This window comes from Macaca mulatta, chromosome 9 (genome assembly GCF_049350105.2).
Source record: "Macaca mulatta isolate MMU2019108-1 chromosome 9, T2T-MMU8v2.0, whole genome shotgun sequence".
NCBI classification, from domain to species: Eukaryota; Metazoa; Chordata; class Mammalia; order Primates; family Cercopithecidae; genus Macaca; species Macaca mulatta.
Window position 1 is genome coordinate 7,631,757 of NC_133414.1, and position 14,108 is coordinate 7,645,864.

Below are 14,108 nucleotides of genomic sequence, written 5' to 3' on the forward strand. Positions count from 1 at the left end.
TCCATCGACTCCTTTGAACTTGATCTCAGCACTTAGCCTGGGTCATAATTGTCTGTGCAGAGGTCAAGGACGGGCTCTTATTCATCTCTGTGTCTCAAACCTGTGGCTGACACACAGCAGTTCCTCAGTGAACATTTGCTGAATTAATGAATGAACAAAGGAATGAGCAAACCAGTAGCCAGCAGTCCTGCCACACAAGAGGTTGTTTCCGATCGCCCTGATTCTCCCTCTTCCTCCTGTACCCGCAACCCATCTGCTGCCCCTACTGCTGTAGCAACAACTTCTCTCTGAAAACCTTCCGAAGGGAGAAAACGTGCCCCTCTCACGCCTCAGAGGCACACACCTATCCTTGCCTTTGTTTTTTTATTGCTGAGAGTACAGAAAGCAGAAGCTTCTGAAGGAGGTATCTATTTTGGTCCCAAACAGAAAAGAGTGGGTGATTCTGTGGGCAGAGGTGGCAATTCCTGAATGTGGTGTGGTGACTCACGCCCGGAGGTGCTCAGAATTTCCTCTGTTTTGTGGCTGCTGGGGCAGGTGCGACAGTGCCGCTTTCTCCAAAGATGCCCCAAGCTGCTCTGGGGGTAGAAGGAGGGCTGCAGGGAACATCAGAACCCAGAGAAGCCAGACCCCCAGGACCAGATGGGCCTTAAGCCATCCTGCAGGAGGCCGGCTGCTCCAGCAGGTTGAGGAGTGCCACACAGCTCTGTGGGTACCGCCTCACTGAATGTACCTGGGGCTGAAGGAGCAGTGGGCATTATTCATAGCCTATTACTTCACCTTTGTAAAAACCAAAAATAACTTCCCTGCTCACATGGCACCTTCGTCTTTGACCTTTAGCAGCAGTTTAGACAGGAGGAAAAAAGGCAGGTTCTGGAATGAGACCGCCTGTTTCCAATCCTAGCCCCTTCCTTGTTGGGCTACATCGGGCAACCCATTTAACCACTGTAAGCCTCAGTTCGCCAGGCATAAAATAAAACGGAGATGATCATATGACCTACTTTATTTTGGGAATTAACTGAAGTAATACTATGTCTGAACGTAATACCTGAAAGACAGCATTTAGGCAATGGGTATTCACTGTTGTGGTTCTAGCTAGTGTTCAAATGTTTTCTGGAACAAAGCTTGAAGCAAAGAAGCCCAAAAAGAAACATAGCTCTCAGTCTCAGAGTTGGTGCATGGCCGGCCTGAACTAGCCATCTGTTCCCTGGTCTATAGCTTTGCTCACTTTGTTACCAAACGAAATCAGGGCCTGTTGGAGACTGTCCTATTTTCCACACTCTTTAGAATAAAGAAACCAATGGCTTCAATACAACTTCCTTATTTAAAATTAATTATCATTTTGAAAAATAGAGGTGGGGTCTCACTATGTTGCCCAGGCTGGTCTCGAACTCCTGGGCTCAAGGGATCCTCCCCTCTTGGCCCCTCAAAGTGCTGGGATTACAGGAATGAGCCCCTGCACCCGGCTGCAGCTTCCTTTTTATTCTTTTAAAACATTGCTCTTTCTTCTCCTTTTGGGAAAAACGGACTCGATTGCTGCTAGTCCAATTGCATCAGCTTGTTCTTGCACTGCATACAGCGTGGGAGGGAAAGGCCTGGGAAAGGGGGGAACATGGGCCAGCGAGCTCGTCCGGCCACACCTTCTACCATGGGGCAAGCCCCTTCGCTGGCACAGGATGTGAATACTCCTGATCCGTATCTTGCCCCTTCCTTCCTCCCGTTCCTCTTCCTCCCAGCACAGTGACCTTCCGGTCAACTCCACCCGTGCCACCCACACTTTGTTGCCTTGGAGTTTCCAGCCACCTGAACCCCTCCTGTAAGCAGGATCTGGGTGGAGGGCTGCAGGCAGAGCTGCTGGTCAAGAACCCCTGGGGAACTGGTTAGGTGTGGGAGTGGGAGAATGGGCTATCAGGACAAAACCCCTGGGACTCCAGCCTTGTGGTGTGCACGTGGCTCAGGCTGGGTCAGGGAAAAAATGTGGAGGTAGGGAAACAAGGCTCAGGAACTCTTTGGCTGCCGTCCAGGGTCATGTGGTGCTGGCAATAAGTGATCAGTGACCCATTGCACCAAGGACATCTGCTGGGGACCAATGACACCTGTAGACACTGCAGGGTTGAAGTTGGGTGAGAAGCACTCACATGCTGTCTGTCTGACCAAAAGTATTCATTTTTGTCCGAGAATCTGAGACTCCTTTTGCTCAGCACACACACCCAAAACTGCATGTATGTTGAAATATGGCTCATTATGTAGTTGTCCTGGCAAACGCCTCATCTCTAATTGGTCAGCTCACTACTGATGGAACATGGTCCATGTATATGACTCCAGCAACATCACTAGAAAATACCATCCTCCAGCCCTCTCCTGATATTCAGAACCGCCATTCAGAGCCAGGAGGTCCCAGGGCCACCTTCTCTGAGAATTTTTTTTCTAGTTCTCCAGGTAGCATGTCACTCTCCCTATTCTGATCATTTATGACATTCTTTGCAATATTTGATCTTTCCCAGATTGGTTTTCCCTTTTTCTAATTTTTTTTTAAGAGACAGAGTCTCACTATGTTGCCCAGGCTGGTTTTGAACTCCTGGGCTCACGTGATCCTCCTGCCTTGGTCTCCCAAAGTGCGGGGATTACAGGCGTGAGCTATCATGCTCAGCCTATTTTCTCGTTTCACTCGCAAGTTCTGTGTGGGTAGAAGCAATGCCTATTTCTTCTCTGACATGATAGCCCTGTTACTCAAAATGGGGTTACTCAAAATGCACCAACAACATAGGCCTCCTGTGAAATCTGTTTACACCAGAATCTTAGGCGCTAACCCCTAACCTCCCGAGTCAGAATTTGCTCCATGACAAGATCCCTGAATGATTTCTGAATACATTAAAAGCTGAGAAGTACTGCTTGAGCACACCTGTTCCTAGTGAATCAGACCAACCATGAAAGTCATTATTCCATCTCTCTAATTTGGTGAGTTTCAATCCTAAGTGCAATTTGGAAATATACAAGGAACTGAAGAGAAGGTATTGTGATGTTCAGTTCTGTTCCCCAGAGAGTCCACTTAATTCATCTTAATTAGTCTCAGACATCACTTTTTAAAGCATCCTGGATGCACACTAACGTACAGCTGGCGTTTTGAACAATTACTTTCCACACATTTCCCAATGGGAACTGTGTTTCTTTTTGACAGAAGCAAACCCCAGAGTCGCCTTGAGATCAGTCAAAAACTGGAGTAATCTTAGAGTGGAAAATACCTAAAATTTCTAGAGACAATTATATTATTGTCTTCCCCTAAATGAGTGAGTTACTTGAGAATATGGTGGGGGTATTCAGTGGGGGCTATCGGCAAACACTGTTGGCTGACTTTAGGGTGGGAGCCACTCAGCAGAAGTTCTGTCTCCCGTGTTGAACTGTGAGCACAAGAGAACAAGAGCTGGAACTTTCTTCATCTCTGTAATCCTTATGCATGAATGGATGGATGAAGGAATACCACTGAGAATTCATGTATAGATTGCAGATGTGCAGGGAATATTGAACTGAAATTTAAGAGGGCTGGATTCAAGTTCAGCTTCTATGTGAACTCTTTCAGTGAAGAATGTCTTATCATTTTTAGAAGTAATCAACTGAATTAAGATTCTCTTTTCCACTGGGCACAGTGGCTCATGCCTATAATCCCAGCACTTTGGGAGGCCCATGCAGGTGGATGACTTGAGGTTCAGAGTTCAAGACCAGCCTATGTAACATAGCAAAAACCCCATCTCTACTAAAATTACAAAAAATGAGCCAGGCATGGTGGTGTACGCCTGTAATCCCAGCTACTCAAGAGACAGGCGGGAGAATCGCTTGAACCCAGGAGGTGAAGGTTGCAGTGAGCTGAGATTGCACCACTGCACTCTAGCCTGGGTGACAGAGTGAGACTGTCCAAATAAAAAAAGATTTCCTTTTCTCTTCTCTCAGGGAACGGCCTGGAATAGAGAAGAGAGACGGGTTCCTACTCATGTAAAACTTCTCCAATGGGAGACAAGGACATTGTTTGAGGGGAAAATTCCTACACAAGCAAACAAACAGCAGAGGATACCGCCCTCCCCCCTCCACCCCGTCCAGGGTAGGAGCACAGTGGATCACCTGCTGCCCTGTGTCTTGTGGCCTCTGTCCCTGGAATCTCACTGATGGAAATGTACCAGTCCCTCAGGACTCCTTTTCCATGTCACCCTCATGAAGCCTTCTCTGATAGCCCCACGCTCAGTAGATCTTACCACATATGACTTGTGTTACTATGATTATATACATGCCTTTCTCCTCACCAGCTTACGACTCTCTTAAGGATCAGGACTATGTCTTGCTCATTTTTACATTTCCTATAGTATTGAAAGGGGGCATAAAAGGTATTGGATAGATTTTGAGAATTGAGTGAGTGGAGTTTTTGCCTTGACACCTGCAGCTGCAGCAATTACAAAAGCAATGGGTCATGCTGGCTGCCAGGCAGTACTTCTTCAGAGCTGGAAATAACCCACAAGGAGACATCAGGCTTTGGTGCATTGACACACTACAGTCGCTCAACCCTGACCCTGCCAGTATGTCTTCATTTGGGAAACTTTTTCATCCCAAAGTTCCCCAGCTTGAAAATGCCTTTTAAGCAGAGCTTATTTTATTTCCTTTCTGTAATTCTTGACATAGAGTGAAGGAACTGGAAGGGAGTTTCAAGATCCCTGGGTGACCTCCTCATTTTACAGAGAGAAATCTGTCAAAAACTCACGCCCTCCCGGTGTCCTCTCCTCAGTGCTTTGGCCCACTTTCTGATTCCTGCAAGGTTTATCTTCCTGCTAATTCTATTCCCTGTGACCTCAGGCAACATGCCTCATTTCCTGAGGGAATTCTCTCCTTATCTGTAAAGTTTCTGCTCATCCTTGGGCAAGAAGAGGAGCGGGGAAGGAGCCGGAACAGCCACCACATTGAGGGACTGCCTGCCTTGATGGTGCCCATCACTAGCAGAGGAATGACTCCAACAACAAAAAATCACAAAGAGTACTGGGCATGGTGGCTCATGCCTGTAATCCCAGCACTTTGGGAGGCCGAGGCGGGCAGATCATCTGAGGTCAGGAGTTCGAGACCAGCCTGGCCAACTTGGTCAAACCCCGTCTCTACTAAAAATACAAAAATGAGCCAGGCGTGGTGGCACATGCTTGTAATCCCAGCTACTTGGGGAGGCTGAGGCAGGAGGATCGCTTGAACCCGGGAGGCAGAGGTTGCAGCGAGCCAATAGCTCGCCACTGCACTCCAGCCTGGGTGACAGAGTGAGACCCTGTCTCAAAAAGAAAAAAAAAAAAAAATCACAAAGAAGTATTCAGAATACCCAAGCCTTTAGGCAAAAACCAGCCTAGGAATACTTCTCTATCAGGGGAGTGGGATGGAGGAGTTATAGAGCCCACCAACCATTCTATATTAGCACCTCTAACTGATGCATTCGTGAAACTCATTCTTTTGGTGCAGAATTGCGAAGTCAATTTTTTTCTTTTTCAATTCTCCCATCTAAAATGAAGCATACGCCCAGGTGATTTATCAAACTGTCTGTTTAAGGCATGCTGTTTTAAGGGAAGTAGCAACTGCCTCATGAAGCGCTCCCAATGTTTAGGAAAAGCCCTTCCAGCCTCAAGGCATGTCTTGAAGATGAATGAAGAAGTAACAGTAGCAATAATACTTTGGGATCTCAAGAAGTTGAAAGATTAAATGTGAAGGGTTAAACATTTTGTGTTTGACTGACAAAGGCGAAGATGGGAAATTCCATTGTGGGCAGTTGTCTTTACAAGAAGGGATAATTACACAAACACATGATCTCAATGGGTTTCCGCACTGTTTTTTTAAAGAATTATTTTTGAGTCTAGAGGATAAAGATTTGATCACAGAATTCCTAGAATGAAAGAAAGATGATCAAGGGACACATAAGCTCTCAGAATTTCCACAGTTCTGAGAAAGGTGCCTTCAATAACGTGCCATATTGGTAATACCAGGAGAATTTTCTTTCTGACCACATCCCAGGGCCCAGTAATATAGAGACTAAAAACACTCAAGTTGACTAATACGTCCTCATAAACCCTTGCCATGTTAAATGGTAGCTTTGGAAATTTTCAGAATGAAAATCTGCCCTTATGAATCAGCTAGAAATTGCATCTGTTGACAGTCTGATTTCATTAGAGAACTCTCACCCTGAGGAATAAAAAGTCTGATTTGTTTCAAGACTGGAGTTCCTCTTGGAGAAAAAAAGTCTGTGATGAAATGGTTTCTTACCCTGGAGTGATGCCAGAGAATTCCTGTTGATTCCAGAAACTCGACCCATGTCATTGTCTTTGGCCACTGGGTCCTCGTTTGCCTCGTGATTGGACAATTTTAAGAGCCTCATGACCTGTCTGTGTGCACCTGATCTCCCTCCACTCTATGCCAACCTCATCTCCATAAAGCTCTGACCCTGTTTGCAATAAACAGAAACAGAACAATCCAGGGAGACCAGGTTCAAACCCTGGCACTGTCACTGCCTGTGCGAGTCTGAGTTTTGGGTTCTTCTTCATCTACGGGTTCATGACATCCATACTGCAAAGTGGCTAGGAAGATTACAATAAGACACACATCTGGCACATAGAAGTTACTTTCTAAATGGTAGTTTTAAATTTTCTTGTAGTTCTTTATCACCTACTAAGTGAAGTTAAGAAGTTATAACTAGGAGAATTCTCTTTCTGACCACATCCCAGGGCCCAGTAATATAGAGACTAAAAATGCCTAATGCCTTAGATGATTCATTTTACCTCGTCCTAACTTTCCAGTTTGAATTTCCCATATCCCCACCCTCCCTGTCCAGGGTAGGAGCACAGTGGACCACCTGCTGCTCCCTAAGGCGCTCCTATGTTTTGGCTTATAGGGGCCTCTCTCCCCGGAATCTCATTGATGGAAATTTACTGGTCCCTTGGGGCTCCCTTTACATGTCACCCTCATGAAGCCTTCTCTGATAGCCCCAGGCTCCGTAGATCTTACCACACTCTGACTGGTATTACTGTATTTATATCTATGCTTTTCTCCTCCTCACCTGGTTATAAATTGCTTAAGTGTCAGGGCTATGTCTTGCTCATTTTTGTATTCCCTATAGTGTTGAGAGGCAGATGGTGTATGGATAGATGTTGAGAATGGTGTGAAAGAGTCCTTATGGGACTCTACTTCCCCTCCTCCCACCAAGACCACTCAGACCCTTGGATAAGTCACCAATGGCTAGAAATAACCCGAGTTTACTTGAAATGTGTCTTCCAGAGGCAGAGCATGATTAATTGTCAAGATTTTGCTGTTCTTGGCTTGGACTGAGTTAGCAAAGACCCTGTGGACATAGAAATCACATTGAAAACCTTCCTAAAAGTATACCCTTGTTATAAGAACGACACAATGGGCTCTGAGGACTCAGGGGAAAGGGTGGGAGGTGGGTGAGGGATAAGAGACTATGCATTGGGTACAGCATACGTGCTTCAGTGGTGGGTGCACCAAAATCTCACGAATCACCACTAAAAAACGTATTCATGTAACCAAACACCACCTGTCCTCCAAAAACCTATTAAAATAAAAAATATAGGCCAGGCATGGTGGCTCACACCTGTAATCCCAGCACTTTGGGAGGCTGTGGCCGGTGGACCACAAGGTCAGGAGTTTGAGACCAGCCTGACCAACATGGTGAAACCCCATCTCTACTAAAAATACAAAAATTAGCTGGTCATGTTTGCACACACCTGTAATCCCAGCTATTCAGGAGGCTGAGGCAGGAGAATTGCTTAAGCCCATGAGGCAGAGGTTGCAGTGAGCTGAGATCATGCCACTGCACGCCAGCCTGGGCGACAGAGCGAGATTCCGTCTCAAAAAATAAAAATAAAATGAAAAATATATAATAAGTAAATAAAATTTCCTCTTTAAAGACATTCCTACATCTGGGCCAGCACACAGCCCAGCATGACTTGGCCACTTCCCCTAAACAAGAAAGCAGACTCCTTAAATGCATCATCATGCTTCATTTCTTAATAAATTATTTCTGCAGCCAGTTGGCATTCTACTTGTTGTCATTGTAGACTTTCAAAAAAAACTATAAACTTTCTTATCTGTCTTCCTGAGTAAGCAAAGGGAAGACATTATTAGAAAATTCACACTCAATTAGGAAGAGTGGTTTGAGGTAGAAGTTGGTGGTTTTTTATTTCTTTTAAAAAAAAGTCTTGGCCAGGCACGGTGGTTCATGCCTGTAATACCAGCACTATGGGAGGCCAAGGTGAGTGGATCTCTTGAGCCCAGGAGTTCAAGACCAGCTTGGGCAACATGGCAAAATCCCATCTCTACAAAAAAATAAATTAACCAGGTGTGGTAGCTTGTGCCTATAGTCCCAGCTACTCAGGAGGCTGAGGTGGGAGGATTGCTAAGCCTGGGAGGCGAAGGTTGCAGTAAGCCAATATCGCGCCACTGCACTCCAGTCTGGCTGACGGAGACAGTGTCAAAAAAAAAATTTGAGAAAATCCATTTGAAAGAAGGAATGAAATTTAAAATTTGCATATATAAACACATATACACATACATATCATGTATATATATAGTATTATGAGAAGTAGTAATGTTCTAAAAGAGAGTATGCATATTTTTAAAAATTTCTGTAAAGTTGCACTTGTAAGGAAATTCCTAGGTATTATTTCCTGAGGCAGTAAAAGCAATGAATACAACCTTGAAGCTAAACTTTTTTGAGATCTTAAATTATCCCAGTGTTTGATATATGAGTACTGATGTCTCCAGCAAATTAACCTGAACTTAAAGAGCTTCCTGATAGCTTCTTAGCTGGGGGGTGGGAGTGCAGAGAAGAAAGGAAATTCACCGAAGAATAAAAGATAATTTCTTGAGGAACCTGCTCATCGGGGCCCTGTTAACATCCAAGTATCCCAAATATCATGCCACACCATTCTTCCCAGAATTAATCGTCAAGGACTGAGAAGGACAGGAGAACCTAATGCTATTTCAGGCTCTCTTGACGGACGAAGGAACACTGAGGCATAAACTGGGGTCCCCGTGGGTCACGGGCAAGAGGTGGAACCCAAGATTCAACTCCCTTCTTGGAACCATCTACCTGGGGACTCCCTCTGGCTCTGTGGCTCGGGAGAGGGAGGCCCATCAGCCTTCCTGGAATTCCGGAGGCACCCACAGGCCCTTACCTGCCTGGCAGCCAGGCACCGTGATGAACGTGAGCAGTCCCCACATGAGCAGGTATGGATCCATCTTCCTGGCCCTTGGGACCTGCCGGGACAGCGAAGAGAGGTCTTTCTCTGCAGAAGGCCCCGTTGCCGTCAGCCTCTTTTTGGCATCGCGCTGGAGGATGTGGGATGGGAAGATGGGTCCGCCTGGACTGTCACCCTTGTGGGCCCATCCAGTCTCTATCGGAGTCAGGAGTTGCTCTCTTTAAGTATTGGGCTGGTGCGTTCAGCCAGGAAACTGCCTAGCACTGTCTTCTCTCATCTCAAATATAGGAAGTGTTTTTTTTTTTTTTTTTTTTTGATGACAATATAGTTTGCGGTAATTTTTCAAACCAGGTTTTTTTTTTTTCAAGTTCAATTGCTGGAGGTGTGGGCTGGGGTTGATGAGAAGGATTGAACTTCATTTATGAATCCTTTCTTCAGCTACACCCATAAAAGGAGAGGGAGATTCCCCTGCCGTTGAAGGTAGGGTGAGCAAGCACTTCTTGGCAGTGGTCTCACCCAGCACTTCCTAAGCTGAGTCCTCCCCCAGGGCTGTAACGTCCTGAGGAGTCAGCAGGGACCACCCGGGATGAAGGAGCAACGTCCTGCCAAGATTCTGATCAGGCAGCCTCCAATATTCAAATAACGGAGACGGATGCAGCGAACTGATGGGTCCAGAGAATTCATAAATAATTCCCCAAGACTTACAACCTGTACTAGCCATCATGATTTCACCACGGTTCCCTGGGCTTCGGAAAGTGCATTGTCATTTTATAAGGTGTTTTGCTTCCAGATTTGTCTTTCTCTTAGAGGATCATGCAAAAAGTGGGCTTTGGTTTTAAACTTTGGAATTTTTTGTAAAATTCAGTCTTGCTTATTTATTGATCAGAGCTCCCTTCTGATTATTGTGAAATGGTTGACTGTGTTTTGCTCCCTGGAAATTTGTCTAAGACTTAAAGCCATTGCATAGTTAGAGCAAAATACAATTTTTTAAATACTAGAAAGCAAGCAAAGATAGTAACAAAAAGAAAACCATCCGGGCAAGCAAAGGAATTCATGGTCCCAAAATGCATCATGTCGACTGGGCCCGGTGGCTCATGCCTGTAATCCCAGCACTTTGGGAGACTGAGGTGGATCACCTGAGGTCAGAAGTTCGAGACCAGCCTGGATGACATGGTGAAACCACTGTCTCTACTAAAAAAAAAAAAAAAAAAAAAATACAAAAATTAGCCAGGTGCAGTGGCATATGCCTGTAATTCTAGCACTTTGAGAATGATCTGCCTGCCTCGGCAGGCAGATCACCTGAGGTCGGGAGTTTGAGACCAGTCTGGCCAACATGGCGAAGCCCCGTTTCTATTAAAAATACAAAAATTAGGCAGGTGTGGTGGCGGGCGCCTGTAATCCCAGCTACTTGGGAGGCTGAGACAAAAGAATTGCTGGAACCCAGGAGGTGGAGGCTGCAATGAGCTGAGATCGCGCCACTGCACTCCAGCCTGGGTGACAGAGTGAGACTTCTGTCTCAAAAAATTTATCCAAATGTGACAAGATTCTCTTAAATTCCACAGCAGGTATAACTTCCTCTCTAGGAACGCTTCTCACTGTGCGGGCGACTGCTTCAGTAGAAATTCCTAGTATTCCCACCAAAGTCAAGCTCCTTTCTTCTTGGGCGTGGAACTAGAATGAACTTCCTGCCTCTCCTGGAAAATAGCTTATGCTTTAAGTAGTTAATGGATTGTCATTATAAAATATTTAAATTTATGCTAATGTCTTTGTCGTTGTTGCTGTTGTTGGAGAGCAATGGCGTGATCTCGGCTCACTGCAACCTCTGCCTGCCGGGTTCAAGCGATTCTCCTGCCTCAGCCTCCTGAGTAGCTGGGATTACAGGCACTCGCCACCACACCTGGCTAGTTTTTGTATTTTTCTTAGAGATGGGGTTTCACCATGTTGGTCAGGCTGGTCTCAAACTCCTGACCTTAGGTGATTCACCCACCTCGGCCTCCCAAAGTGCCGGGATTACAGGCGTGAGCCACCATGCCTGGCAATGACAAGATTTTTTAAAGGCCACATCACAAAGCCCCCACAATTTTTCTGATAAATAAGAGGCCCAAGTCTTGGTTCTGAGATGGACCATCGTGAAACAAGTCATTGAACTGGCTCTTCTGGCTCACCTTGCAGATGAACGCTCTGTCGTTGTTTGCTGACACTGAGGTTTCCAGTTGATGCTGCATGGCACAATGCAGTGATGTGAGAGGAAGTGGGGGGGGGAGTGCAAAAGCAGACCCATTTTGTCATGAATTGCCCAAGATCTCATACTGAAGCTATGGCAAAGCTTCCGCCCTTAATGAGTTTACAGGTGAAATGGAAAGACACTGGAGGGTCTCTTCCTCCAGGAGGCCTTTTCCACTCCTTTCTACTCCATCATAACACCTGCCGTGCCGCATTGCAATTCACTATTTATATCTCTTTCTTTCTTCTAGTTGCTGTTAATCTTGTTTGGGATTAAAAACTCTTTTTTTAAAATGTAAGTTCCAGGATACATGTGCAGAACGTGCAGGTTTGTTATATAGGTACACGTGTGCCATGGTGGTCTGGTGCAGCTACTCACCTGTCCTCTAAAGTTCCCTCCCCTCACACTCCACTCCCACCCTGCAGCAGGCCCTGGTGTGTGTTGTTCCCCTCCCTGTGTCCATGTGTTCTCATTGTTCAACGCCCACTTATGAGTGAGAACATGCGGCGTTTGGTTTTCTGTTCCTATGTTAGTTTGCTGAGGATAATGGCTTCCAGCTTCATCGAGGTCCCTGCCAAGGACATGATCTCATTCCTTTTTATGGCTGCCTAGTATTCCATGGTGTATAGGTACCACATTTTCTTTATCTAGTCTCATTGATGGGCATTTCAGTTGGTTCCATTTTGCTATTGTAAATAGTGCCACAATAAACAGGGTGCATGTGACTTTATAGTAGAATGATTTCTATTCCTTTGGATATACACCCACTGATGGGATTGCTGGGTCAAATGGTATTTCTGATTCTAGATGCTTGAGGAATTGCTGTACTGTCTTCCACAATGGTAAAAACTCTTCTCTTAATTTGATAGAACCTTTGGTTTCTCTCCTTGGAAAAAATGCACATCCGCACATACTCTGGATAAATCCGTAGGAAGTTTCAGGAGCATGATGGGCACTTTGTTTTGTTTTGCTCTGTTTTGTTCGAGACAGGGTTTCTGGGGTGCAGTGTTGCCCTCTCGACTCACTGCAGCCTCTACCTCCTTCACTCAAGTGGTCCTCCCACTTCAGCCTCTCAAGTAACTGGGACCACAGGCACGCACCACCAGGCCTGGCTAATTGTTTTGTAAGTTTTGTAGAGACGGGGTTTTGCCATGTTGCCCAGGCTGGTCTCAGACTCCTGGACTCAAGCGATCCTCCCACCTCAGCCCCGCAGGTCCCTGGGATTACAAGTGTGAGCCACCGCACCCAATGGTAGTGGGCAATCTGAACTTCAAAGGTCCAAGGATCTCAGGTTAAGGTGTCAAACTGTGGGCCTCTAGAGGATAGCCCTATGTCCAGTTTATCTGTGAACTTACGTCACCCAACACAGTGCATAGCACATATGGGTGTCCAACCACTATGTATGAAGCCACATGTGCATACGAACATAATTAGCATATACTAAAGCAGTTTCAGACAAATTCTTTGTGAGGCAAATTCAAAGTTTTGTTTCAAACCTGCTGCAAGGAGGTAATTTCCAATAAGTCCAGTTCAAAGATTTCTTTCCTACTAGAGGGCTTTTTTGTTTTTTGTTTGTTTGTTTGTTTGGGGAAAGGCGTGTAGATAACGTTAGTAGATTAAGTTCAAGTTCAAGAAAGGAACATTTGGTTAAAGGTAACTAAGTTCATCCAGGGACAGCCGGTCAACAGCGCAAGCCGAGTCTCACTTCATCAGGAAATTGCTCAATTCTATTATCAGAAATGCTTGGTACTTCCCAGAAGAAACTGCTCATCACAGCGGACAACACATTTCTGACCCAGACTGCCTTCCCTTAGGTTTAAGACCACTTTCTTTCTAGACGTACAGTGGGGCGAATACTAGTGATTATGATAAGAAGAGCAATTGAAATTTAGGAGGGAAAAGTTGCTGAGCTGACATGATCAGGAATGGCCCACGTGTTGCCCTTGAAGGATGGATACGGCCTTGGTAGATGGTTCCCGAAGAAGCAGTGTGGTCCATAGTTAACCAGAAGTAGAATGGGGTAGAAGCTAAGGGCAGAAATGTCAGCTGAATTCAGGGTCAAGTGGACCTCGAAAAACAGAATAAGATCTATAGACTTCAACCACTGAAGCTGTCTAACCCGGGCGAAACACAGCTCAGTGATGTGATAGTAAGGCTGAACTGGTGTGGTGTGCAGGGGAGACTGAGGCATAGAGATCCTGAAATACTCTCCAGGAAGGAAATAATAAGGACTGGAGGAAGGTGAAATAAATTGGAATGGCAAGGAGGCTTGATGCCAGAATATCAGGCAAAGGGACAACGCGGTTTTTAATGCCTGGATATGGGGCAAGAAGCGGGGAACAAAATTTGTGAACTTTGGCCAGGAGAAAATTCACTGATACCAGCTCATCAAATGGATTGGCGAAATTCAAGTGTGTGAGGCTGAGGTTAGGAGATGGCAGAGAGGCAGCAGCGTTTGTGGACAGGAGTTCGTTGTTCACTTGGGTTCTTCTCTTGTTCCTACAATGTCGGACAGTCCTTGAAGACAGCATTTATTATCCAGACAACTGTAAAGTTTGACTTGCCACCTCCCAGCCCCAACCACTCTAACGAGTTTTCAGCTTGCAACAGAAATCATTTCTGTTTATTAGCGTCTAGATTGGGGAGCAGGGGCAAAGGTGTAG

At 45.6% G+C, this 14,108-nt stretch overlaps 1 protein-coding gene across 2 annotated transcripts in view; it reads right to left on the bottom strand.

Moving 5' to 3' along the window:
* IL2RA (interleukin 2 receptor subunit alpha) overlaps positions 1-9,507 on the bottom strand; it is a 51,643-nt gene extending 42,136 nt beyond the window's left edge. Inside the window, exon 1 of one of the 2 annotated variants that reach the window (XM_077944870.1) lies at positions 9,198-9,507. In XM_077944870.1, coding sequence (XP_077800996.1) covers positions 9,198-9,261 — 64 coding nt within the window. In that variant the 5' untranslated portion in view covers positions 9,262-9,507. 2 annotated transcript variants of the gene reach the window in all.
* Between the last annotated feature and the right edge of the window lie 4,601 nt (positions 9,508-14,108).